The sequence below is a fragment of the Carcharhinus amblyrhynchos genome, chromosome 2 (genome assembly GCF_965287045.1).
Source record: "Carcharhinus amblyrhynchos chromosome 2, sCarAmb.v2.hapA, whole genome shotgun sequence".
NCBI lineage: Eukaryota > Metazoa > Chordata > Chondrichthyes > Carcharhiniformes > Carcharhinidae > Carcharhinus > Carcharhinus amblyrhynchos.
The window spans coordinates 65,062,328-65,090,043 of NC_137325.1; the positions used below are offsets into that span (position 1 = coordinate 65,062,328).

A 27,716-nucleotide genomic window follows, 5' to 3' on the forward strand; every position below is an offset into this window, starting at 1 on the left:
TCATGGCTAGGGTGTGGACAAAGATCAACTTAATGCGAGATAGGTTGATTCAAAAGTCTGACAGCAGCAGGGAAAAAGCTGTTCTTGAGTTGGTTGGTATGTGACCTCAGACTTCTGTATCTTTTTTCCCCATGAACAGGGTGGAAGACAGAATGTCTGCGGTGCATACGTCCTTAATTATGCTGGCTGCTTTGCCGACGTAGTGGGAAACATAGACGGAGTTCAAGAATGAGGGGCTGTTTGTGTGATGCACTAGGCTACACGCACAATCCTTTGTAGTTTCTTGTGGTCTTCATCAGAGCAGGAGCCATTAGACTGAGTTCTGAGTGAACGCTCCACTTCCATAAATCCCCTTTCGCGTCATCCCTCTCCTAGACTACAGGTGGCGCTGTGTGCGGCGGGTGGAGGCGGCAGTGCCTCCAGTGCTGTAGGTGGTGCTGTGAATGGGCGGAACGTTTCTGAAGTGATTCTGTTTCCGGTGACGCATTTCCTGGTACCAGCATTGTGTGGCGAGGTCTGGTCAACGATGGTCAAAATGAGTAAAGAGACCAAACAGCGGCTGCAGCAGGTGTTCCGCTGCGGACAGTTCGCCATCCGCTGGGGATTCATCCCGACCATCCTGTACCTGGGTCAGTGTGGGTGGTGGGAGCGGGAGGGAGGAAGGGTGGGGCATGTGCTTGGACATTCTGGCTGCAGAGTGAATGCACCGTGTCCACAGTCAGGCATCGTGGGCTGACTGATTCCCCATCCTTCAGAAAAATCCACATCTTTCACTCTGCCGTTCCATCACAGCTGTTACTGAAACTCTTCGCCATGCCCTTTTCACTTACACAATGGAATATTTTAATGTTTCATGTATTGCAAACTTATCCAAAACTCCTCAGCCCGTGTCTTATCCTGCATTGTCCAGCTCGCCAATCATTTCTATCAAATCAAGCTGGCTCTGGCTCCCCCAGTACCTCCCATTTAAAACTCTTTAAAAAAAACATTTATGGACTCGCCCATGTCCATCTCTAACCTACAATAGCCTCACTTAACTCCAACTCTGGCTTTTATGCACCCTTTCACCTTCCACTCAACTGCCAGCAGTTGCGTGTTCATCCATCAGGGCCGTATGTTCTGGAAATCTCTTTTTAATCCTTTGCCTCTCCATTTTCCTGTCATTTTGACAAAACTTTACATCGTCCTGTTCAATATTTCCTCCTTTATTGTTAAAAAGGATGCATGTTGTCAAATCTTTTTGTCTTGCACTCATCAGGATAGTCTGTAAGAATACCAAATTGATGTGGCCGTAAGACGTTTTTCAGCAATACTCAAGTTCTATACCATTAAATGACTATTTATTTCTTTGGTTTGGTGTCACTTTTCTCAATGCATATTGTGGAGCATCTTGGGATTTTCCTCTAAAGAAGTTTAATGAATACAAGTTGTTGTAATCTTTAATGCTTTAGCAGATTCCTTGTGAAGTTATTAGAAAAGCTGTGTTTCTTTAACTGTCGCAGCAATAGTGTATGAAAATCCCCTGGGGAGGTGGGTTCAGAGTGGAATGCACACTTAACAATTAAATAATGTTAACACTTAGTATGGCCTGCAAAACCTTTTTTTAGCTCGAATATTAGATGTTTTAAAAGAAGTATAGCTTTAAATATCAGTGTGCATGTTCACCTACTATGGCAATCATTTTGTGTGGTCAAATGACCTTTAACGTTATTACAGAAAATATAACAATATATTGGGTTGGATTTTGCTAGAGAATTAACAGTAATAGTGCTCATAGTTCCTAAAAGTGTAAATTGGACAGAAACTTCTGACTTGTGTAGGTAAAGTGCAGAAATTGTGATGCTGCTGCTCCAAGATAGCCTGTTCCTTCAAAAACTAATATCTTGCAGAAATTCAGCATTGAAACATGCAACACAGAATGAGGTTGCTGTACTAGCATTATGGATTCCCAATTAACAGGTTATATTGTACAAGTGAATTGTTAGTGGTATGATTGTGCGGAGGGTGTGGAGAGTCTGCAGAAGGATCTAGATAGGCTGGGTGAATGGGCCAGGAAATGGCAAATGGAATTTAATGTTGGCAAGTGTGAGGTGGTCCACTTTGGTAGGAAGAATGGTAGGAAGGACTATTACTTACGTGGCGAAAAACTGCAGCAGGCGACGGTGCAGAGGGACCTCGGGGTCCTTGTGCATGAGTCGCAAAAACCCAGCTTGCAGGTGCAGCAGGTGGTCAGGAAGGCGAATGGGATGCTGGCCTTCATAGCGAGGGGGATTGAATATAAAAGTAGGGAGGTCTTGCTGCAGCTGTATAGGGCATTGGTGAGGCCGCAGCTGGAGTACTGTGTGCAGTTTTGGGCGCCGCACCTGCACAAGGATATTTTGGCCCTGGAGGGAGTGCAGAGGAGGTTTACTAGGCTGTTACCGGAGTTGAGGGGATTGAGCTATGAGGAGAGGCTGAATAAACTAGGCTTGTACTCGTTAGAGTTTAGAAGAATGAGGGGAGATCTCATTGAGACGTATAAGATGATGAATGGGATGGATAGGATAGAGGTGGAGAGACTCTTCCCGCTCAAAAAAGACAGTAGGACTAGGGGGCACAGCCTCAAGATAAAGGGGAGGCGGTTTAGAACGGAGTTGAGGAGGAACTTCTTCACTCAAAGGGTGGTGAATCTCTGGAATTCTCTGCCCGTTGAAGTGGTGGAGGCTGCCTCGCTAAATATTTTTAAGAAGCGGGTTGATGGGTTCTTGATAAGAGAGGGGATTAAGGGTTATGGGGAGAGGGCGGGAAAGTGGAACTGAGCCACAACAGATCAGCCATGATCTTATTGAATGGCGGGGCAGGCTCGAAGGGCTAGATGGCCTACTCCTGCTCCTATTTCTTATGTTCTTATGTTCTTATGATTAATCTTAATTAAAACCAGCTCTCTGACAATGAAAATTGCTACTTACAAGTGTGGAGTTGCCTTTCTTTGGATTTTAAGTATGAATGAAGATTTTGCAAAGAAATAACATTTTAAACTTTCTAATATTTTCTCATCAGGTTTTCTCCCTATTTTGATTTCAGTGATGAAATTCTAATTTGACATTAAGTTCTTGATTCTAACTGGAACTTCCTGTTTTGACTCTTCTGCTTATTGACGATTCTTCAGTCTGACTGAGGAGATGTACAACTGTTTCCCCTATAGAGGGTGCTCCAATTGGATTCAATGCACAAATCCCATAGTGTTTGGGTAAAATCTGGATGAATTAATCTCATAGAACATAGAACCCTACAGTGCAGAAACAGGCCCTTCAGCCCATCGAGTCTGCACTGACCACAATCCCACCCAGGCCTTATCCCCATATCCCTACATATTTACCCTCTAACCTACAGCTTGCACTTTATCTGACTCTTGATTTTAGCCAAAAATACAAAAACATCGTGGCACATTTGTTGGTAAATGTATGCGAACAAAGTAATAGGCCTCTGGAATGAACAGATTGTCTTGAGGAAAGGTTGGACAGCTTAGGTGGCACAGTGGTTAGCACTACTGCTTCACAGCGTCAGGGACTCGGGTTCACTTCTGGTCTTGGGACACTGTGCAGAGTCTGTGGGTTTCCTCTGGTGCTCCAATTTTCTCCCGTAGTCCAAAGATGTGCAGGTTAGGTGGATTGGCCATGACAAATTGCTTAGTGTCGGGGGGATTAGGAGGGTAAATATTTGGGATTATGGGGATAAGACATGGGTGGGATTATCATTAGTGCAGGCTCAATGGGCCAAATGGCCTCATTCTGCACTGTAGATTCTATGAAGTTTGGGCTTGTTTCCACGAGTTTAGAAGAGTGAGAGGCAGGTGACTTGATTGAGGTATATAGCATCCTGAACGTACTTGAAAAGGTTGATGTGGAAAGAATGTTTCCTCTTGTAGGTGAGTCCAGAACTAGGGAGCACTGTTTTAAAATTATGGGTTGCCCTTTTAGGAGAGATGAGAATTATTTTCTCAGAGTTAAGCATCTTTGGAACCAGCTGCCTCAAGGCAGTAGAGGTGCAGTCGCTTAATATTTTTAAAGCCAAGGTTGATAGATTCTTGTTAGGCAACGGTGTTTTGGATAGTTGGGAATGTGAAATCTGAAGCATAAACAGATCAGCCATGATCTTACTGAATGGTGGAGCAGGCATGAGGGGCCAAATGGCCTACCTCTGTTTCTATTTCATACATTCATATGCAGGTGCCTTTGGTATTTAGTATGTCAGTAAACAGTGGTCCAACTCTGAGACAATGAGATGTTTTAAACATATGTTAGATTGTTTAGAAGATATCACCTATTTATTGGAGTGTCATTTTGTAATACTTGTGTGATTAATAGTGCCTCATTGGAATATCCTGTTGCTTAACTATGTTACTGTTTCACAATTTATGGTTTTGGATTCCTAAAGTACGTTCAGGAATTTTCAGCTAAGGGACTAAATTTGGGTATGCAGAAACTACTAAAATGTGCAGTGTATGTATGCTTTAGGAGGTCATAGAGGTTTGCAGCTTGGAAACAGGCCATTTGGCCCAACTTGTCCATGCCCTTTTTTTTAAATCACTAAGTTGGTACCAATTGCCCGTGTGTGGCCCACATCCCTCTATATCCATTTTACCCATATAACTGTCTAAATGCTTTTTAAGAGACAAAATTGTACCCACTTCTTCTTCTACCTCTGGCAGCTTGTTCTAGACACTTATCACCCTCTTTGTGAAAAAATTGCCCCTTTGGACCCTTCTGTATCTCTCCCCTCTTATCTTAAACCCATGTCCTCTAATTTTAGACTCCTCTAACTTGGGGAAAGATGTTGACTATTTAGTTGATCTGTGTCCCTCATTATTTTATAGACCTCTGTAAGATCATCCCTAAGTCTCTTACGCTCCAGGGGAAAAGTCCCAGCCTATGCAGCCTTCCATATAACTCAAACCATCAAGTCCCAGTAGCATCCTATTTTCTGGATTCTTTCTTGTTTAATAAATCTTTTCTATAATTGGGTGACCAGAACTGTATACAGTATTCAAATTGTGGCCATACTAATGTCTTGTACAACTTCAACAAAATGCGTTTAGAATAAACAGGTTTATGAGGGTTCTGTGACAGTAAACTGTAAACAGGATTTGGCTTACACACATTCTTTTACTCCCAGAATTAGGCGCCTCGGTTGCACATGACCAATTAGTCACTAACGGAATTGCATGTTGCAATAGGGGAAGTGAGATGTTCCGAAGGGGTCATTCTGTGCTGCTTGCGTAATTTCTGAGAATGTGATGGATGTGAATCTTTGTTTTCATTCATGGGATGTGAGCATCACAATTGTCCTCGAGATGTTGATGGTGAGCCACTGCAATCCAGTGTGCTTTTATAAAGGAAGTGCAAGGATGTTGATCCAGTGACAATGAAGGAATGGGATATACTTCCAAGTCAGGATGATGCATAGAACAGACCAAACAGTGTTTATGGAGCCTCCGTCTGCACCCTCATTCTTTCTCCTCTTACCCAATTAACATAACCTCTATTCCTTTCTCCCTCATTATTTAGATTAAAGTCCAACAGGTTTATTTGATATCACAAGCTTTTGGAACACGACTCCTTCATCAAGTGAGTGGAAAGTTGGGTTTAAGAACATAAGAACATAAGAAATAGGAGCAGGAGTAGGCCATCTAGCCCTTCGAGCCTGCCCCGCCATTCAATAAGATCATGGCTGATCTGTTGTGGCTCAGTTCCACTTTCCCGCCCTCTCCCCATAACCCTTAATCCCCTCTCTTATCAAAAACCCATCAACCTGCTTCTTAAAAATATTTAGCGAGGCAGCCTCCACCACTTCAACGGGCAGAGAATTCCAGAGATTCACCACCCTTTGAGTGAAGAAGTTCCTCCTCAACTCCGTTCTAAACCGCCTCCCCTTTATCTTGAGGCTGTGCCCCCTAGTCCTACTGTCTTTTTTGAGCGGGAAGAGTCTCTCCACCTCTATCCTATCCATCCCATTCATCATCTTATACGTCTCAATGAGATCTCCCCTCATTCTTCTAAACTCTAACGAGTACAAGCCTAGTTTATTCAGCCTCTCCTCATAGCTCAACCCCCTCAACTCCGGTATCAGCCTAGTAAACCTCCTCTGCACTCCCTCCAGGGCCAAAATATCCTTGCGCAGGTGCGGCGCCCAAAACTGCACACAGTACTCCAGCTGCGGCCTCACCAATACCCTATACAGCTGCAGCAAGACCTCCCTACTTTTATATTCAATCCCCCTCGCTATGAAGGCCAGCATCCCATTCGCCTTCCTGACCACCTGCTGCACCTGCAAGCTGGGTTTTTGCGACTCATGCACAAGGACCCCGAGGTCCCTCTGCACCGTCGCCTGCTGCAGTTTTTCGCCACGTAAGTAATAGTCCTTCCTACCATTCTTCCTACCAAAGTGGACCACCTCACACTTGCCAACATTAAATTCCATTTGCCATTTCCTGGCCCATTCGCCCAGCCTATCTAGATCCTTCTGCAGACTCTCCACACCCTCCGCACAATTTGCCTTTCCCCCAATCTTGGTGTCATCAGCAAATTTCGACACCCTGCACTCGGTTCCCTCCTCCAGATCATCTATATAAATGGTAAATAGCTGAGGCCCCAGCACCGACCCCTGGGGCACTCCACTAGTCACCAACCGCCAATCCGAATAGCACCCATTGACCCCCACTCTCTGCCTCCTATTTGACAACCAATCCTCTATCCACGCTAACACCCTACCCCCAACTCCATGTCCCCTGACCTTCTGCAATAGCCTCTTGTGAGGTACCTTGTCAAACGCCTTCTGAAAATCCAGAAAGACCACATCCACCGGCTCTCCTCTATCCACTGCCCTAGACACATCCTCATAGAACTCCAGTAAATTTGTCAGACACGACTTCCCTTTAATGAAACCGTGTTGCGTCCGCCCTATCAAGCAATTCCCTTCAAGATGCCTCGCAATTTCCTCCTTAATGACGGATTCTAACATTTTACCTACCACAGACGTTAAACTAACCGGCCTATAATTCCCCGCCTTTTGCCTGGCACCCTTCTTAAACAACGGCGTAACATTAGCCGTTTTCCAATCTTCCGGCACTTCCCCGGAATCCAGCGACGTCTGGAAAATAACCACCAAGGCATCCACTATAACCTCCGCCATTTCTTTCAGAACCCTCGGATGCATTCCATCTGGTCCTGGGGACTTGTCCACAATCAGCCCCTCCAGTCTGTCGAGCACCACCTCTCTAGTAACAGTAATGTCATTAAGACCCTCCATTCCTACCACCTTTCCATCGCTAACACCCGGCAAATTATTCACGTCCTCCTCCGTGAAGACAGAAACAAAAAAGTTATTCAAGACCTTAGCCATATCCCCATCCCCTACCACTAGCTCCCCTTTCTCATCCTCTAAAGGACCAACGTTCACCCTAGCCAGCCTCTTCCTTTTTATATATTTATAAAAACTCTTGCTATCCTTTTTTATATTAAGTGCTAGCCCAGCCTCATAGCTTCTCCTACCCTCCTTTATCAACTTCTTTGTCAATCTTTGTTGACATTTAAACCTTTCCCAATCCTCTTCTCGCCCACTGCTCTTAGCTACTCTAAATTCCTCCGCTTTTAATTTAACACTTTCCTTCACCTCCTTCGTTATCCACGGCTTATTACCTCTCTTCCTACTGTCCTTTTTAACCATCGGAATAAATTTCTGCTGAGCACCAAGAAAGATCTCCTTAAAGATCCTCCACTGCTCCTCAGCAGACCTACCTTCCAACGCACTCCCCCAGTCCACATTCGCCAATTCTTCTGTCATCCTACCATACTCCCCTCTATTCAAACAAAGGACGTGTGTCCGGGAACCCACTTTCTCCTCCTCCATCTGCAACAGAAACTCCACCATACAATGATCACTCTCTCCAAGAGGATCCTTCACCGCAAGGTCCCTAATTCTACCCGCCTCATTACATAGCGCCAGATCCAAGATAGCTCGCTCCCTCATCGGCTCCAACACACACTGTTCAAGGAAATTATCCCGGCAGCATTCCAAGAACTCCTCCTCGAGCCCACCTCGTCCAACATGGGTCGACCAATCAATATGCAGATTGAAATCTCCCATAACTACTGCCGTCCCATTCCTGCATGCCGCACTTATTTGCGTGTTAACAGCCCGCCCCACCTCCAGATCATTATTCGGGGGCCTATAGACGACACCCACCAGCGTCTTCCTCCCTTTGCTGTTCCTAATCTCCACCCACAACGATTCCACGTTCTGCTCTTTGGCTCCGATATCACCCCTTGCTACCACCTTGATACTATCCTTAATCAGCAGAGCTACGCCACCCCCTCTTTCCTCCTGCCTATAATCCTAAACACTTGATAGCCCTGTACATTCATCTCCCAGTCCCTGTCACCTTGCAGCCACGTCTCTGTAATGGCCACCAGATCGTATCCATTTGTGTCGATCTGCGCCACCAGCTCATCCACTTTATTCCGAATGCTTCGTGCATTCAGATAAAGCGCTTTCATCCCAGCCTTCACCTGGACCCGATTTGCCGTAACGCCACCAATTGGGACATCCTTGGCCTCTTCCCTTACCTGTACCCTATCCTTAACTTTAGACCTCGTAGCGTCACCTACCCTCGCACCCTCCCCCCCCTAATTAGTTTAAAGCCCTGTCTACAGTCCTCTTTACTCGATTCGCCAACACTCTGGTCCCAGCACGATTCAGACCAACCCCATCCCGCCCGAACAAGTCCCACCTACCCCAATACTGGTGCCAATGCCCCATAAATTCGAACCCATTCCTCCCACACCAATCCCTGAGCCACCCATTCACTTCCTTTATCATGTCAACCCTACGCCCGTCTGCACTCAGTTCAGGCAGTAGCCCAGAGACGACCACCTTGTCGGTTCTACTTTTTAATTCCATTCCCAGCTTCTCATACTCCCTCCCCAGATCCTCAGTCCGCACTTTGCCTACGTCGCCGGCACCCACATGTACTACAACGACCGGGTTCTCACCCTCCCACTCCAGGTTCCTCTGCAGCCCAGCTGTGACATCCTGTACCCGAGCACCAGGCAGACAACACACCCTTCTGTGCACTTTGTCATTGTGACAAAGGACAGTGTCAATACTCTTCACCCCACTATCTCCAATCACTACTACGTTCCTTTTCCCCTTCTCTTTGCCTATGTCCTGCTGCATCACTGTACCGTGTGCAGTTTGCTCACCAACCTCACCTGCCTTGTCCTCTTCCAGACTGGAAGCAAGAACCTCAAACCTGTTATGCAGATTAAGAGGCTGAGGCCTCCGCTCCTCACCCCCCTTCCTCCTCCCAGCAGCCCCCTTTTGACCCTTAGATTTAGCCAGTCTAGGGGCACCCTCTCTCCCCCTGATGAGCCTCAGTGTCTGTAGCTCAGAGGCCAGCTCATCCACCTTGAGCTGGAGCTCCTCCAGCAACCTGCACTTACTGCAGACATGGTCACTGGGAAGGACCCTGGGGTCCGCCAGTTCCCACATCATACAGAAACTACACATCACATGCCCCTCCATTATTCACTGTAATTTTTTATGGGGAAAAAATTTTTTTCCTTGTTTCTTGCTGTAGTAGTTATGAAAAAATTTTTTTTCCCTTGTTTTTTTTCAAACAAACTCACCTGGCCTTTTTTCCTTCAAGCCCTTTTTGATATTAAGCCCTATTAACTCACTCTGCTTCCCACTCACTCCGCTGCACAAATAGGCATGTGTAGATACAGACTCAATTGCAAGGTAATGTTTGCAATGTGAGTCTTTCCAGGTACAGACAACATGAGAGAGAGAGATAAACACAGGTTAAAGAGGTGTGAATTGTCTCAAGCCAGGACAGTTAGTAAAATTTTGCAAGCCCAGGCCAAACAGTGAGGATTATACGTACTGTAAGGGAATTCATGTCACACTACGTGTAACCCCCACCGTTTAGCTTGGGCTTGCAAAATCTTACTAACTGTCGTCGGTCTTTACTGATGAGTATAACCTCACAGTTGTGCTTTTCCCACACCACCTTCAGTGGGCCTCTTATCATTTTTACGCAATGACTGTCATAACTGTACATCATACTCCAAGTGTGACCTCAACAAGATTTGATACAAGTTATGAATAATTGCTGTATTTTTTAATTCTATCCATTTAAAAATAAACTCGCATCCTTGATTTATTATTGGTATGGCTTTATTAATCTTTAAGACTTGTTTTAATGATTTGTGTATTTATAGCTCTTTCCCCACCTTCAGATTTCTTTGTTCCTATATGCTATTTATAAAGTTTCAAGTAGAAAATGGCCAGCTATTTTTTTCTACCAAAATGTAATGCTTTGAAGTTAACTTGCCAATTAAATGTCCATTCTTCAAGTTTATAAATTAGTTGCTGCCATTCTCTGCATTGACTATCACCCCTTTACTCCAGTTTGGTATCATTTAGAAACTGTTTGATTTCAATGTCAAAATCATTAATATAAATTGTGTAATTGCAAACAACAGTTTGCCCAGCACTGATCCATGTAGGACCATACCAGAGGAAATAGTTTCTCCCTCTGATCAATCATCATTTCAAACATCTTGTTTAGTTCACTCCATAATCATCTTGGTATCTCAAGGTGAGACAGATCATATTTATGCATTGTTTTCATTTTGAACTTTTTTAAAGCTCTAATATCTTTTTGACATACTTGAACTGTGCCCTCCCCATTGCCAATATCTCTTTCCTGAGATTTGGTGCCCAAAGCTGAACACAGTACTCCATGTCACTTTTGTGCATTAGGGTTTATTTCCATGCAGTTATTCTGATTCTGTTTACGTTTGCCAAATTAAAGGGAAGTTTGCTCTGCATTTGGCTGTGCTGTTGCCTTACCTGGGAATACTCAATGGGGCCTGAATTGGAAGTGCTGTGCTATTGACCTGCCATTTGATAAGCAGGTGAAACAGTATTCCCAGTCAATCTTTTGATCCAGACCATGGCTTTCAAAGAGCATACAGAGTATAGGAAGGCAAAAAAGCGAAGTTTGAGTCAGGTACTGAGATTTCAATATTGCAGAAAGCCTAGAAAAGTATAGCTGCAACATGAAATTAAAACCAAATTAGGAAAGCAAAGGGAGGAAGTGGAAAAATATTTGTAAGTAAAGTCATGGAAAACCCAAAGGTTTTCTATAAATGTATTAAGAGCAGGGCAGTAACTAAGGCAAGAGTAGGGCTGATTTGAGACCAGAAAGGTAACTTGTGCCTGGAGACAGAAGGCATACCCCTTGATGAACACTTTGCATCCGTCCTCCCAAAAGAAGAGGATGATAGATTCATGTAGTTAAGGAAGAGAAATGTGAAATATGGATAGTATAAACATTTTGACAGAGGAAATAATAAGGGATTTAGCAGCAATGGGGTGGATAGGTCACCAGGCTCAGATGTAATATCACACTGCTGGCAGAAGCACAGGAAGAAACACTGGAGGCTCTAATTATTGATTTCTGATCTTCTGTGGTGACAGGCATGATGGTAGAAGGCTGGAACACTGCAAATGTTGTCCTGTTGTTTAAAAAGGGAGCTGGCGATAGCCTGAATAATTAGACCAGTCAATCTAAACCTGGTGACAAATTATTGGAAAAAATTGAGATATAAATTAGGCATGGACTAGAAAGACAGATTAAATGAAGACAGCCAACCCAATTATTAAGGGAAGGTTGTGTCCGACGGGCGGGGGACAAGAGAGTTGATCTGGGTAGTGCATTTCATGTTGTCTACATGGATTTTAACAAGGCTTTTGACAAAATCCCACATGACAGACTGGCCAGAAAATTAAAAGCCCACAAGATCTAAGGGCAAGTGACAAATTATCCAAAATTGATTCAGACCCACTTTTTTGGCATGCATACAAACAATGGGCCAAATGGCCTCCTTAAGTGCTGCAATTTTTCTGCATTTCTATACTTCTGAGACCATGTTAATACGGACATAAGATAAGGAGTGGGAGTAAGCCATTTGACCCCTTGAGCCTTTCCGTCATTTAATATGGTCAGGGCTGATCATCTACCTTCACCCCCTCTTCCATATAATCCTCATATCCCTTAATTCTCCTAGTATCTAAAGGAGATACTGATTTCTATCTTGGATATATTCAAACTGAGCATCCACAGTCCCTTTGTGTTAGAAAATTCCAAAGATTCACAACCTGTTGAGTGACGAAATTTTTCATCCACTCAGTTCTCAATGGCGTTCCCCTTATTCTGAGACTGACTCCCAGCTCTAGACTCCGAAGTTAGGATTAATATCCTTCAATATTTACTCTATTGAATCCTGTAGTATTATATGCTTTAATTAAATTGCCTCTGATTCTTCAAAATTCCAGAAAATATAACCCTTGTGTGTTGACTTAACAGTTTCTGACAGTTTAGATAAACTGCATCCACAGTAATAAAATTTCTAATTACACAAGTGTAAAGAGGCTGTAAATAGGAAAGAAAAAGTGTTTCTGATGCTACTTGGATGGCATTACATCAGTGCTTGCATTGAGGAAAGTTTTGAAGTTCCTTTTATGACCTTGAGTCATAAACAGTATGAGAAGTCAGGTTCTGGAGTTTCACTTGGCAACAGTCTCATGATAAGGGACCGATCATTTAGGACTGTGATTTCTTCACTCAGGATTGCGAATCTTTGGAATTCTCCACTCCAGAGTGATATGGATACTGCATCATTGAATGTGATTAAGATTGAGAGAGACAGATTTTTGGTCATTTGGGGAACCAAGGGATATGGGGTGCAGGTAGGAAAGTTGAGTTGAGGCAGAAGATCAGCCACAGTCATATTGACTAATGAAGGAGGCTTGATGGGCCTCTGGATTGTTCCTCCTATTGATATTCTTTTGATCACTCTGTGTTAAATCTTATCTGCCATGCATCCCCTATGTGAACCTGTCGATGTTATTTTGAACCTGTTAATATTCACCTCATCACCCCAGCTTGGGTGACTGTCTGTATGGTTTCCTCCTGGTACTCTGGTTTCCTCCCACAGTCTGAAAGATGTGCTGGTAAAGTGCAATGCCTATGCTAATTCTCCCTCAGTGCACCCAAACAGTCACCGGAATGTGGTGATTAGGGGATTTTCACAGTGACTTCATTGCATGTTAGTGTAAGCCTACTTGTGACACTATTAATAAACTTTAAAAAACTGAATTCCAATGTCTCATCTCAGAAACATTTGAAGAGTTTCAAGGTAGTGTGAAAGCCAACAAAGGAATGAGCCTTGTACACTGCTCAGTGACATTTGTATGTCTGTTCTACTTTCACCTGACTTGGGAATATACGTTGCAGATTCTGGGTGGCTGGTAGCTCTCTGTTGTTGTAATAGGGTTACAGTTTATTGTTTTTTAAATTCAGCCAGAAAAAGGAGAATTAGAAATTGCATCTTTCTTAAAAAAACCTATATCCTAACTTCAGGTAAATTTTATGCTGTATATTATTTTTACGGTATTTTCCTGATGACATTTAAGGATGTAGTTATACTGTCTCTTTTGGCAGTTTTATTGCATAGTTCAAATTTAGCGATTATAACTAAAGAGAGTCTCTAGCAGATCAGTTGTTTCATCCGTAGGGAGGTAGGCCTTTGAAGAGCGACATAAACTAAGTACGCTGACAGCAGGAGAAAACGCAAAAAGAAGTGAAATCAAAATTAATTGAGGCAAAAATGAACTATGAAGTTAAATTATCAAGAAGCATAAAGCAAAATATAATTATTTAAGAAAGGTGTACTGGCAGAAGAGTGGCAGGTGGCTGTTATTTGTATTTAAGAAGGAAGATAAAGCATGCCCAGGGAACTGTAGATCAGCCATCTTAATATGGATGGTAAAAAATTACAATCCTTACTGAAGTGGGAATAGAAAGACATCAAAAAGTAAATCTGTAATAACGAATAGTCAGCATGAATTTTAAAAGGGAAGGTCTTGCATGACCAAGCTTGCAGGCAGTCAGGAAGGCAAATGATATGTTGCCTTCATAACAAGAGGATTTGAGCATAGGGATAGGAATGTTTTGCTGAAATTGTATAGTGTGTTGGTGAGGCCATATCTGGAATATTGTGTGCAGTTTTGGTGTCCTTATCTGAGGAAGGATGTCCTTTCTATAGCGGGCGTACAGCAAAGGTTTACCAGGCTGATTCCTGGGATGGCAGGTCTGTCATATGAGAAGGGACCAAGTTGGTTAGGATTGTATTCACTTGAGTTTAGAAGAGTGAGAGGAGTTCTCATAGAAACTTGCAGAATTCTAACAGGGTTTGACAGGTTCAGAAAGAATGTTCCCAATGGTGGGGGAGTCCAGAACTAGGGGTCATAGTTTGAGGATAAGGTAGAACTAAGGTGAGGAGAAATTTCTTCACTCAAGAGGGTGGTGAATGTGTGGAACTCACTACCACCAAATGTAGTTGAGGATAAAATGTCTGATTTCAAGAAGAAATTAGGTATAACCCTTGGGGTTAAAAGAATCAAGGGATATGGGGGAAGGGATGGATCAGCATATTTGAATTCAGTGATCAGCTGTGATCAAAATGAATGGTGGAGCAGGCTCGAAGGGCCACCTGGCCTATTCCTGCTTCTAATTTTTTTTTTGTAGAAGTATTGGAGTAAGGAAAAGTAAAACTGTAGATGTAATTTATTTGGATTTTTGATAAGAGATATAATGGACTAATAAAGATTAAAGATTTTAGAAGTTGGAGCCCAAGTTGAAGAATACTAACTAACTTTAAGACAGGCCATTCCAAATAAGAATAGAGAGTATGACAGAAGATGGAAAGTAGTGATCTGCAAGAATCAGTGCCAGGCCACTATTGTTCACAATTTATAATGGTGATTTAGACTCTGGAATCAAAAACAATTTCAAAATTTGCAGATGATACCTGAAGGGAGAGCATAATCTGGGGAAGTGGTAACAGTGATTAACACTGCTGCCTCACAGTGCCAGGGATCCACATACAGTTCTGGCCTCAGGTGACTATCTGTGTGGGGGATACTGTGTTCTCCCTGTCGCTGTGCTGATTTCCTACAGGTGCCCCACAATCTAAAAGATGTGCAGATTTGGTCGATTGGCTGTGTTAAATTGCCCCTTGGTGTCCAGAGATATGCAAGTTGGGTGGATTGGCATTGGTAACTGTATAGGGTTGCGGGGATAGAGCAGAGGGGAAGGCCTGGGTGGGATACAGTTTCGGAGAGTTGGTGCAGACTCAGTGGACCAGATGGCCTCTTTCTGCATTATAGGTGTTCTATAATTGTGGTATTGTCACTGGACTAATAATCCAAAGATCTGGTATAATGCCGTGGGGACCTGGGTTCAAATCCCACTGTGGCAGATGGTGAAATTTGAATTTAGTACAAGTCTGGAATTAAAAGTCTATGAAACCATTCTCGATTGTCATAAAAATGCATCCAGTTCACTCATGTCCTTTAGGGAAGGAAACCTGCCATCTTTACCTGGTTTCAGCAGAAAGTAAGCTGAGCCAGGTAAAATCAAGCATAAATACAATTATGGACTGATGGGGCTGAATGGTCTGTTTTGTGCTCTTTATTCTATGTAATCATGTACATCCTTGTGTTATAGCATTATCAGATGCTAAATAAAGCTTTTGTAATTCTACAGGAGCATTATATTTTTGCCCCAGCTTCAAAAGAGAACTCCAAGCTTGAATTCTTCCATTTCCCATGCTTTACTGTGACCTCTGAGTGAGAATGATATTTTTCTGCAGAAGCACAGGCAGCTTTATGTTGCAGATATGTTTCCACAAAGATTGATCATTTTGTACAGGACCTGACTATTGAAGCGAGGAGATTTCAAGGTATTAAGTAGGCAAATATAATCTAGAGCTGAAGAGAGAATGTGTTAACATAGTCACCTTCTGTTTTATAGGGTTCAGTGTGACAGAAATCATGGAAGTAATGTACTCTGTTTCAGATATATTTGGCAGCTTTCTTGTTTTTTCCATCAGTGTAATTTAACATTTTGGTATTATGCTTCGTCTGGTTTATGAGGAACTGTTCAGCAGTTAATTACTGCAAGTTTGTTTGCTAGTGTATAAAATATAGTACTTAGTGTGTCTTTGCTATGCATTGGTCTTTTTTGACTGATGAAATGTGAAGTTTTGCTATACTTTGGGGTAGTAAGTTTAAACTATGGATGTGCTTACTTAGTTATTTGGATTTGCCATAAATATTTATTTTATTTTCCTGCAGGTTTTAGGAGAGGCGGAGACCCAGGCATGCCGGAACCCAACCTTCTAAGGTAGATATCAGAAATTGCAATAGTCACTTGATAAAATGTACCCTTCCCTGTAAGCCTTGCAGCTGCCCAGGATGGCATGGTGACACAACGGTTAGCACTGCTGCCTCACAGCGCCAGGGACCCGTGTTCAATTCCTGACTTGGGTCACCGTGTGGGAGTCTGCACGTTCTCCCTGTGTCTGCGTGGGTTTCCTCCAGGTGCTTCTGTTTTTCTCTCAATCTGAAAGACGTGCTGGTTTGGTGCATTGGCCATGTTAAATTCTCCCTCGATGTACCCAAACAGGCGCCAGAGTGTGGCGACATGGGAACTTCATTGCAATGTTAATGTGAGCCTACTTGTGACTAATAAATAGACATTAACTTTAAGTTCCTGTGCAGGCTGAGCATAATTCAGCCCATTTAAGTTACTGTTTGTGCACAGCCACATGAAAAGATAGACTGTGCACAGTTGGGATTATTTTGTATAAAGGAATACGCTTATTTTCAATGAAAGGCATAATTTTGATGTTTTTATGCTTTGGAGTGGTAAAATGTCATTTAATATCTGCACTTCTTGCATTGATTTTTCAATCTCACCTTTTTCTTGTTTGGAAGGAACTGCAGATGGAAAGTTTAGGCTCAAGTACTTAAGTCTCAAGTCTGAAAGAATTACTGTAATTTGTATAATGGACACAACTGCCAGTTTTTGCAGCCACTGATTAATTTTAACACACTTGCCAGTGTGTTTACAAACTGCTAATGCATCAATTCTGCAGCTCATGCTATTTGGCTCAGTTGCTTGATGCTGACATTAATGCTCCACATAAGCTCCCTCTCACTCCTCTTCAATTCCAAGCAGCATACTGCTTTATTCCTTCCTCCCTTATGTTTATCTAGCTCCCTTTTAAATGCATCTATACTATCTGTCTTAGCTACTCCTTGTAGCACATTCCACATTCTTACCATTCTTTGGGTAAAGACGCTTCTTCTGCATTCCCTATAGGATTTATTTGTGACTGTCTTATATTTATGGCTATTAGTTTAGCCTACCTGGCAAGTGAAAATGTAGCTGGTCTGATTAGCAAGTTTGCGGATGATATTAAGATTGCTGGAGTTGCAGATAGGGATGAAGATTGTCAGAGAATGCAGCATGATAGGCTGGAAATTGGGCAGAGAAATGGCAGATGGAATTTAATCTGGACAAATGCATGTTGATGCATTTTGGTAGATGCAATTCAACTGTGGGAGAAGATCGGAGTGCCCGGAGGGGGTCTACGCAGACATGGGAAGAACATGCAAACTCCACACAGACAGGGGCCTGGGCTGGGAATTGGGCCCGGGCTCCTGACACTGTGGGGCGGCAATGCTAACCACCATACCATTGTGCTGCTCTGAGAAAATGCATCTGAATTTTACTTTGTGTAATCAAAATAAAAACGAATGTGAAAGAAATTTTGTAGCCTGGTTGTAGTTTCTGCTGTTGGGTGGCAGTTGAGACACATCATGGTGTTCTTTAAATCATTGCATCCAAGTAAGTGGTTTTGAGACTCCAGAGAAACAGGAGTTAGTAGTGTGATTGGGTTTTTTTGTGTAATTATAAAGTATGGCGTAAGACTTAGATTCCATTTTGCATTTAATATTGGTAAATACTGCTGTTCAACTTGCATTGAATGCATTATGTGACACAACTGGTCCAACATAGTGATTTGTTTGAAAAAACAAGATTCTTTGACAACTAAAGTCTTGCATTGGCTGGAGATAACTGACACATACTTGCATTACAAGCAGATTGTAAACTGACATACCTTTAAAAATTTGTTTGATGTATTAAAAAATCTCCAAAGGTAGGGGAGCCTAAAACTAGAGGGCACGGTTTAAAGTGAGAGGAGAGAGATACAAAAGTGTCCAGAGGGGCAGTTTTTTTACACAGAGGGTGGACAGTGTCTGGAACAAACTGCCACAGGTAGTAGAGGCAGGTACAATTTTATCTTTTAAAAAGCATTTAGATAGTTACATGGGTACAATGGGTATAGAGGGATATGGGCCAAATGTGAGCAATTGGGATTAACTTAGGGGTTTAAAAAAAAATGGGCAGCATGGACAAATTGGGCTGAAGGACCTGTTTCCGTGCTGTAAACCTCTACCAGAAGCATAGACACACATCTGGGCTTGCAGATCTACAAATCCTCCAAAGTGGAAGCACAGGTAGAAAAGGTGGTGAAGAAAGCATATGGTATGCTTGTCTTCATTGGACAGGGCATAGAGTATAAAAGTTGGCAAATTATGATACAGTTATATAAAATGTTGGTTGGGCCACATTTGGGATACTGTGCCCAATTCTGGTCACCATACTACAAGAAGGATGTGGAAGCTTTGGAGAGAGTACAGAAAAGGTTTACTAGGATGTTGCCTCGTATGGAAGATACTGGCTGAGAAGAGATTGAATAAACTAGGATTATTCTCTCTGGAAAGGAGGCAGCCGGGGGCGACCTGAAAGAAGTTTAGAAAATTATGAGGGGCATAGATAAGATGAACAGTTGAAAGCTTTCTCCCAGGGTAGAAATGACAATTACAAGGTCTCAAGTTCAAGGTAAGGTTCGGTGGAGGTGTGCAGGGGAAGTTTGTTTTTGCACAGTGGTGAGGGCCTGGAATGCACTGAAAAGTGAGATGGTTGAGGCAGACATCTTAGCAACATTTTAGACTTACCTGGACATTCACATGAACAAATGGGGAATAGAGGGATACAGGCGGTTGGTCTAAATAGGCCAGTGTGATTGGCGTGGGCTTGGAGGGCTGAAGGGTCTGTTCCTGTGCTGTACTGTTCCTTGTTCATTTCTGTTCAAAAGTTCTTGTCTGTTTTACCAGGCCTTTTCATTAGACTACCAATAGGTGACAACTGCCCCTCCACTCTCAGCTTTACAGAGAAAAGAGTAATTAAGTAGTTTTTGAACTGATATCCTCTTAAATCTGGTAATCCTTGTGAATTTGTTTTACACTTTCAAAGTCTATGTAGTGTCCTTTTTATCGTAAACCAAAACTGTGCAGCCTGGTGCAACTAATGTTTGATATGAATTAAACATAAAGTTTCTACTTTTCATTGCTATGCCTCCAGAAATACCCTCCTGCACTTGGTTGGTTTGTTTTTTAAATGACTTTCTGAACATGCGTCACTACCTTCAGCGCAATGTGCTTCTTTACTCCAAAATTCTTTTTTGCCTGTACCTGATTTAGACTCATTGTTCAAGTAGTATGTGGCCTCCTCATTATTTCCTACAAATGTGCTCCACTTGACACTTACCTGTATTGAAATTAAGTTGCCAATAAATGCTCATTGTGTGAGCCTGTTAATGTCATGTGTTTTGCAAAGGAAACATGATATTTTAGCTGCAGATAGCATTGATGTCCCAATTGTCTAATCAAATAAATTGTTTAGGAACGTGCTCAGGTGTGGAAAATGTCAGTTTTATTATTATCCAAAGAATAGATTGAAAGAGCCCATCTATCACCCTCTGCCCTCAACCTCTCACTCCCAAAATTCTAGAGATGTGAGAGAGACATCCCTTGACAACAAGGCAACGTTTGACTGTGTTTGGCATTAGGGGTTCTAGAAAAATTGAAGTGAATGGGTATCGGGGAAACTTTCCACCAGTTGGAGACATACATAGCAAAAACGAAGATGGTTGTTGAGGGCCAGTCATCTCATTCTCAGGACATTGTTGCAGGAGTTCCTTGGGAGTGTCCTCGGCCTATCCTTAGGTGGTTAGGTGCTTTGGCCATGCTAAATTCTCCCTCAGTGTACCCGAACAGGTGCTGGAGTGTGGCAACTAGGGGATTTTCACAGTGACTTCATTGCAGTGTTAATGTAAGCCTACTTGTGACTAATAAATATACTTTACATCTTCAGCTGCTCATCAATGACCTTCTCCATTATAAGGTCAAAAGTGGGGATGTTTGCTGATGATTAGTGTTCAGTACCATTTGTGACTCCTCAGATACAAAAGCAGTTCATGTTTGTATGGACGAAAATCTGGAAAGCATTCAGGCTTGGACTGATAAGGGGGAAGTTGCATATAAGCCACTTAAGTGCCAGGCAGTGACCAACACCAAACAGGGCGAATCTCCCCATGATGTTCAGTAGCATCACCATTATCAACATCCTGAGATTACTGTTGACCCAAAGTTTCACTGGACCAGCTATATAAATACTGTGGTTACAAGAGCAGATCAGAGGCTGGAATTCTGTGGCGAACAATTAATCGTAGACTCTTCAAAGCCTGGCAGCCTCAACAAAATATAGGTCAGGAATGAGAATGTTTTCCACTTTCCTGGATAAGAATAGCTTCCAAAGCGCTCAAGAAATTTGACATCCCGACAAAGTAGTTGGTTTGATCAGCACTCAATAAGATCCCAAAAAATTAAATCAGCTTCATCAGGCGCAATACACCCTTTACAAATCCATGCTGGGTAACTCTGATCAGCTGAAAATTTTCAAGGTGTTCAATCATCCTATCATTAATTATAAACTAGTTATTTCTCAACAACAGGCTAGCTGGCCTATACTTCCCTACTTATCCTCTGAAACCTTTCTTCAATGTCATGTGCAATTTTTCAATCTAAAGAAGTGATTCCCAAATCAATTGAACTTTATAATGCCCTAACTATAATTTTCCAATGTTTTTAACAGCTTTTTTAAAATCCTGGGATGGAGGTTATTGTTCTCAGGAACTTGTCGCTGTTTAGTGTTATTGTTTTTTCATTATTGTTAGTTTGATTATGTTAATTTTGGTGAGTCCCTATCCATGATTATCCTGTGTCCTGAAACTTAGTTGGTGGAAAATTTGGCTGTAAGCCTGTATTCATCCAAATGAACATCATTTTATGACAAATTTGATCACACTCAGAATGGCGATTTAATAAATGGAAGCAAATTTTAATAATGTTAAAAAATGCTGAAGGAGTGTTAAACGAGATAGTGTTTGCATGTTATGACAGTATAAAAATGTTTTGTGAAATGGGACAAAGTAGGGAAATAGTAAAAAGAGACGACACTTCACTTTTACCACTTTAAATATCTATTTTTATAAGAAACCCTACTGGTATTACCGTAATAAAGTAATGCCTGTTAGGGGATTTTTGCTGAAGATTGAACCAATTTTTTTAAGCAAAACAATTCCCTGGAGCTGCCAACAGTAACATTTATAGATTATGCTGCAGTTTTGAGCACCCGAGGCATCTTAATCAAGAAGTGCCAAGTATTATGTTACTTAAACAAAAGCAAAGTACTAAGGATGCTGGAAATCTGGACTCAAGTAAAAGTCTGGAGAAACTCAGCAGTTCTGGCTGATCCTGTAGAGTGAGGGAAAGAATTAATGTTGAATCCATAAGAACATAACATAAGAAATAGGAGCAGGAGTGGGCCATCTAGCCCTTCGAGCCTGCCCCGCCATTCAGTAAGATCATGGCTGATCTGTCGTGTCTCAGTTCCACATTCCCGCCCTCTCCCCATAACCCTTAATCCCCTTGCTTATCAAAAACCTATCAACCCGCGTCTTAAGAATATTTAGCGAGGCAGCCTCCACCACCTCAACGGGCAGAGAATTCCAGAGATTCACCACCCTTTGAGTGAAGAAGTTCCTCCTCAACTCCATTCTAAACCGCCCCCCCCCTTTATCTTGAGGCTGTGCCCCCTAGTCCTACTGTCCTTTGAGCGGGAAGAGCCTCTCCATCTCTATCCTATCCATCCCATTCATCATCTTATACGTCTCAATGAGATCTCCCCTCATTCTTCTAAACTCTAACGAGTACAAGCCTAGTTTATTCAGCCTCTCCTCATAGCTCAACCCCCTCAACTCCGGTATCAGCCTAGTAAACCACCTCTGCACTCCCTCCAAGGCCAAAATATCCTTGCGTAAGTACGGCGACCAAAACTGCACACAGTACTCCAGCTGTGGCCTCACCAATGCCCTATACAGCTGCAGCAAGACCTCCCTACTTTTATATTCAATCCTCCTCGCTATGAAGGCCAGCATCCCATTAGCCTTCCTGACCACCTGCTGCACTTGCAGGCTGGGTTTTTGCGACTCATGCACAAGGACCCCGAGGTCCCTCTGCACCGTCGCCTGCTGCAGTTTTTCGCCCCGTAAGTAATAGTCCTTCCTACCATTATTCCTGCCAAAGTGGACCACCTCACACTTGCCAACATTAAATTCCATTTGCCATTTCCTGGCCCATTCGCCCAGCCTATCTAGATCCTTCTGCAGACTCTCCACACCCTCCGCGCAATTTGCCATTCCACCAATCTTGGTGTCATCAGCAAATTTCGACACCCTACACTCGGTTCCCTCCTCCAGATCATCTATATAAATGGTAAATAGCTGAGGCCCCAGCACCGACCCCTGGGGCACTCCACTAGTCACCAACCACCAATCCGAATAGCACCCATTAACCCCCACTCTGTCTCCTATTTGACAACCAATCCTCTATCCACGCTAACACCCTACCCCCAACTCCATGCCCCCTTACCTTCTGCAATAACCTCTTGTGAGGCACCTTGTCAAACGCCTTCTGAAAATCAAAAAAGACCACATCCACCGGCTCTCCTCTATCCACCGCCCTAGACACATCCTCATAGAACTCCAATAAATTTGTCAGACACGACTTCCCCTTAACGAAACCGTGCTGCGTCTGCTCTATCAAGCAATTCCCCACAAGATGCCTCGCTATTTCCTCCTTGATGACGGATTCTAACATTTTGAAGAAATGTAATTCTGTGATGGACTTTATGCTGTTGAAGAAGGGGGACGGTCAGGGATAGGTCAGAGGGCAGGAGAGATTAAATGATGGTGTTATAGAACAAAAGGCAAAGGGAATGGTCATGGTTTATATTGAAGAAACAAAGCATTGGTCCAAAGTAAGTGTTAATGGCAGAATAAAGGAAAACTCTCAAAGTAAAAACATGAAAACATGTTATTTAATCTCCTCTGCTCTCTGACCTATCCCTAACCTTTTTATTCTTCCTAATCTTCTGCCTTCCTTCCACTCCCTCTTTCGACACCATGAAATCCATGACATATTTACGTCTTCTCAGTCCTGAAGAAGAGTCACGTTGGTCTTGAAATGGTTACTCTGTTTCTTTCTCCAAGATTGCTACCAGGCTAACTGAGTTTTTCTAGCACTTTGTTTTTATTTATTTTGTTACTAATATGAGTACCAACATTATGCAGATTTTGACAGTACATTTCCAAAAGTAGCATTGTTTAGTTTTACATGATGACTGCAAATTAAATAACTTAAACATTCCAGTTATCCAAAATCTCCAAGTGTAAACTTTAAGGATCAGTTAACATCTCAAAAAAAAGGCCAATCATCAAGTCTTCAAAATATTTTAACTATATTACATAGGAATGTATTATATTCAAAATCACTGATATGAAGCTTTCATAGAAAAACTGATGACATTGTAAAATACCATTTACCAAGCACTGGTTAAAATTAACCTCAGAACATTTGTTAACTCAGTATAATTGACCTATCCAGTGACTAACCCATTGAGCTTAATTATCAAGAGCAGGCATTTTCAGGGGAAATAAATGAGATTCTGCAATCCCAGATAAAAAAAATTGACTAATTTGATTCACTGATTTTTATTTAATTGGTCGGAAACTGGAATCACTTTGGGAAAATAGAAGCTGTTGTGATTTTTTTTTAAAAAATCATAATTTGTTTAACTAATAAGTGGCACAGGTGCAGCAGAGCACAAATGCCCTGTTTTCTCTCTGATGGCACAATGGAAGTTTATTCTTGTAATTTCCCACATTGCATTGTCCACACAAGAGATCATTGGAGCCATAGAGCTGAACTTAAATGTACTCCTATGTAATAACGACAAAGGGACAGTCTCCCTGAACAGATTTTGGGGTGTTTTGAAGACATTTGGGGGTAGATCTCTCACCTGTCTTGGGGGTTGGTATGAATATGCAGGTTGCGCAAGGATAGGAAAAAAATGCTACAATCTGAATATGTTTTAGATTTACAAAACTACTGTATCTAATTAACAGTTAGCAAAGTAGATGTTTAGTTTCACCAATGGATAATTTTTCTTTGAATCTGCAGTTACTAGTTGATTTCCAGTCAGTTGTGTGTCCTATGCCATACAATGTAAGTGTCAATGGACAAAGTGACAATTGTTCTGTGACCTTTTCAAATTCTGCTTTGATTTTTCACATTGTACAGCTTGAACAGATTGCACTGGATATTGAAATTTGTCTTCCCACGACCATGCCTGTCCTACAGCCCCATCCCAGGGAAAAGAGTTTATTGTTGTTATCTTTTGATGTGCTGATTATTCTGTGGAAATGATGAATGTGCAACTGACAGTCATGACAAGCTGATTTGAAATTAAACATAGTGGGCTTAAGCAATTGCAGCCAAGAGTGACTAAATTACTTTAGTTTTAGTAGTGAACTGAAGAATAGGCTATTCAGTTCCTCAGGCCTGTGCTGTTCGGTTAGATCAAGGCTGAGCTGTGTCTCAATTTCATTTATTTATCTTGGTTTCATATGCCTTAAGATTTTTATTTGGTAAGCATATTATCAGTTTCAGGTTTGAATTTTTTGATTGGCCTGCCCTCAACAGCTTCTTAGGGGCAAATGTTCCAAATTTCTACTATCCTTTGTGTGAAGAAGCATGTCCTGACATCACCCTGAATGGCCCAGCTTTAATTTTGAAATTATGCCACCTTGTCCTGAACGCTCCCACCAGAGGAAATAGTTTCTCTCTCTCTACCCCATTAAATAGAAATTTCTTTGGATTTAAATGAACAAACATCATTTCTTACCATTTGTAAATGGATTTAAAATACTTGAAGGAAACTTTATTTAATGCTTTTTTTAAGATATTTTCCCTTTTTTTAAAATCACATTTTATTACCAATTAGAGACATTTACATAAAATTGTATAAAATATACAGCTATTTGGTCCAAGTCTGATCTGGTGTTCATACTTCACTCCTCCCATTCCTATTTTCTTTTTGTCATTCATGTCATTTCATTCTCCTTTCTCATATGCACTTGTCTAGTTTCCTTTTGAAAGTATCTTAAACCATTTCCCCCAATCACTTTGTGGTAAACGGTTCTACATTCAAATAAGTCAACTCCTCCATACCTTTCTATTGAATTTATTAATAGCTATCTTGTATTTATGATACCTAGTTTTGGATTCACCCATAAGTGTGAACATTTTCTTTCCTATCTACCTTGTTCAACCCAACTATAATTTTAATCTCTTATCAGGTCATTTTCCATAGCTTCATTTTCTGAAAGAAGAAGCGCCTACCTGTTTAATCTTTCCTAATTGTTGGAATCTCAGCTCTGGTACCATCCTTGTATGTCTTTTTTGTAATTTCTCCATGCTTTGGTGTCCTTTTTGGAGAAGAGAAATGTGCACTACTTGAAAGGGCTACCTGAACAATGTTCCTATGTCAGTTTAATGTAACTTCAATACTTTCAAATTCTGTAACTAACTGAGTAAATCCAAGTGCTTTCTTAGCATTTTTTAATTGCTTTGCTGAACTGCAACAAAGTTTTTAGTGATTTGGTCACCTAATGCCTTTTGACTCCTTTGTTTTTCCATCCATTTAAGTTGCTTATTTTCAGGTACAGATGATGTTTCTATTTTTCTGCCCAAGTACATCACCTCCCATTTATCTGCCACAACTGCCAAGTGTGCAAGTTTTCTAATGTTGTTTTATGTTTAATTCTTCTTCTGTTAGCTATACAGCCTTTTCATATTGTGTTACCCATTCCCGAGTCCAAACCATTAATGCTAATTATAAATAGTAGTAGTCCCTGTAATTAACCTTATGGCATACTGCTTTAAAATTCCTTCCAACCTAAAAGTACCCTTTACACTTATTTCCTGTTTTCCATATTTCTTAAGCCAATTGGGCAGCACGGTGGAATAATGGTTAGCACCAGGGTTCAATTCCAAGCTTGGGTGACTGTGGAATTTGCACATTCTCCTCGTGCCTGCATGAGTTTCCTCCAAGTGCTCCGGTTTCCTTCCACAGTCCACAGATCTGTGGGTTAGGTTGATTGGCCAGGCTAAATTGCCCCATAATGTCAAGGGGATTAGCAGCGTAAATGCGTGGGGCCATGGGGATAGGGGCTGGGTGGGATTGTGGTCTGTGCAGACTTGATGGGCCGGATGGCCTCCTGCACTATAGGGACTCTGATTCAATTTGCTATCCATTGGCTATTTGTCCCTGACTATGCAGACCCCAGTCCTTCAAGGCTGTGTTATTACGACACAAGGTAATAATAAGTGGAGGCTGTGGCACACCTGAATATATTTTCCTTTAATCAGTGACCCTGCTCGTTTTTTTACATGAGTTAATTTAGGTAAATTATGAATGAAACAATCAGAATTGTTGTGAATTAATTACCTATATTTTTAACTTGTAGTTTGCTGTGGGGATGAGAACAGTACAGCAGAAGATCTATATTTCCATTTTGACTGGAAGCACCATTTGTGAGAAAATTAAGAAGAACAGACCATTGCAGTTGGCAGGTTCAGTGCCTGTGTTCATGACTTTACCAATCTACAGCAATAGAGTTTCCAGCAGAGAAATTACAGACTATCGTGTTATCCTTTAAAATTAACTGAATTTTTGTGGCTGGTACTTTTCAGTTTATATTGCAAATAAAACTTTTCACTAGGAAGAAACAAATTAAAAGAGAAACTTATTTGTCTAAAAATGGCTGGATGAAATTTGCTACATGTATTTGTCAGTTTCCTTGGTTTAAAAGCTAAGTGAGCACTTCTTGAAAATGTGAAGCTTCACAGTACAACCCTGCATACAGTGAAGAATCTAACTAACTAAGTTTTAAGTTTTTCTTAAGATAACAAATGTAATTACTGGAGTGTTCTAATTCCTGCATACACTTTACTTGAAAGTGTTGTAATTTTCAAGTGCAAGATGCATATTGTAAATTTTGCTTTGAGATTTTACAGTTGCAATGGAAATGTGAAATGGAAATTTGTCAATTTAAATAGTCTGCATTGTGTCAACAATAAATTCATTGTTCCTGCGCAACTAATTAAACAGAAGACTTTTCTAAACAACCTAAATGTACTGGGCATCTTTCTTGATATAGTGCAATATTTTACACTACTTATGAATACAATAGTCAGTTTTAGTAACAAATGCCTGCTGGTGACAGTGGCCATAGTAAGAAGTCTCACAACACTAGGTTAAAATCCAACAGGTTTATTTGGTAGCACAAGCCACAAGCTTTTGAAGCGCTGCCCCTTCATCAGGTGAGTGGGAGTTCTGTTCACAAACAGGGCATATAAAGATACAAACTCAATTTACAAAATAATGGTTGGTATTTGAGTCTTTACAGGTAATCAAGTCTTAAAGGTACAGACAATGTGAGTGGAAGGTT

The 27,716-nt window shown here is 41.6% G+C and overlaps 1 protein-coding gene across 1 annotated transcript; it reads left to right on the top strand.

Annotated features, from left to right (window-relative positions):
- The first annotated feature begins 462 nt into the window (after positions 1–462).
- tomm7 (translocase of outer mitochondrial membrane 7 homolog (yeast)) lies at positions 463–27,393 on the top strand. The gene is made up of 3 exons (XM_080216330.1): positions 463–629; positions 16,246–16,294; positions 26,733–27,393. The coding sequence occupies exons 1-3, from the start codon at positions 527–529 to the stop codon at positions 26,746–26,748; spliced, it is 168 nt and encodes a 55-aa protein (XP_080072456.1). The 5' UTR covers positions 463–526; the 3' UTR covers positions 26,749–27,393.
- Positions 27,394–27,716: the final 323 nt, after the last annotated feature.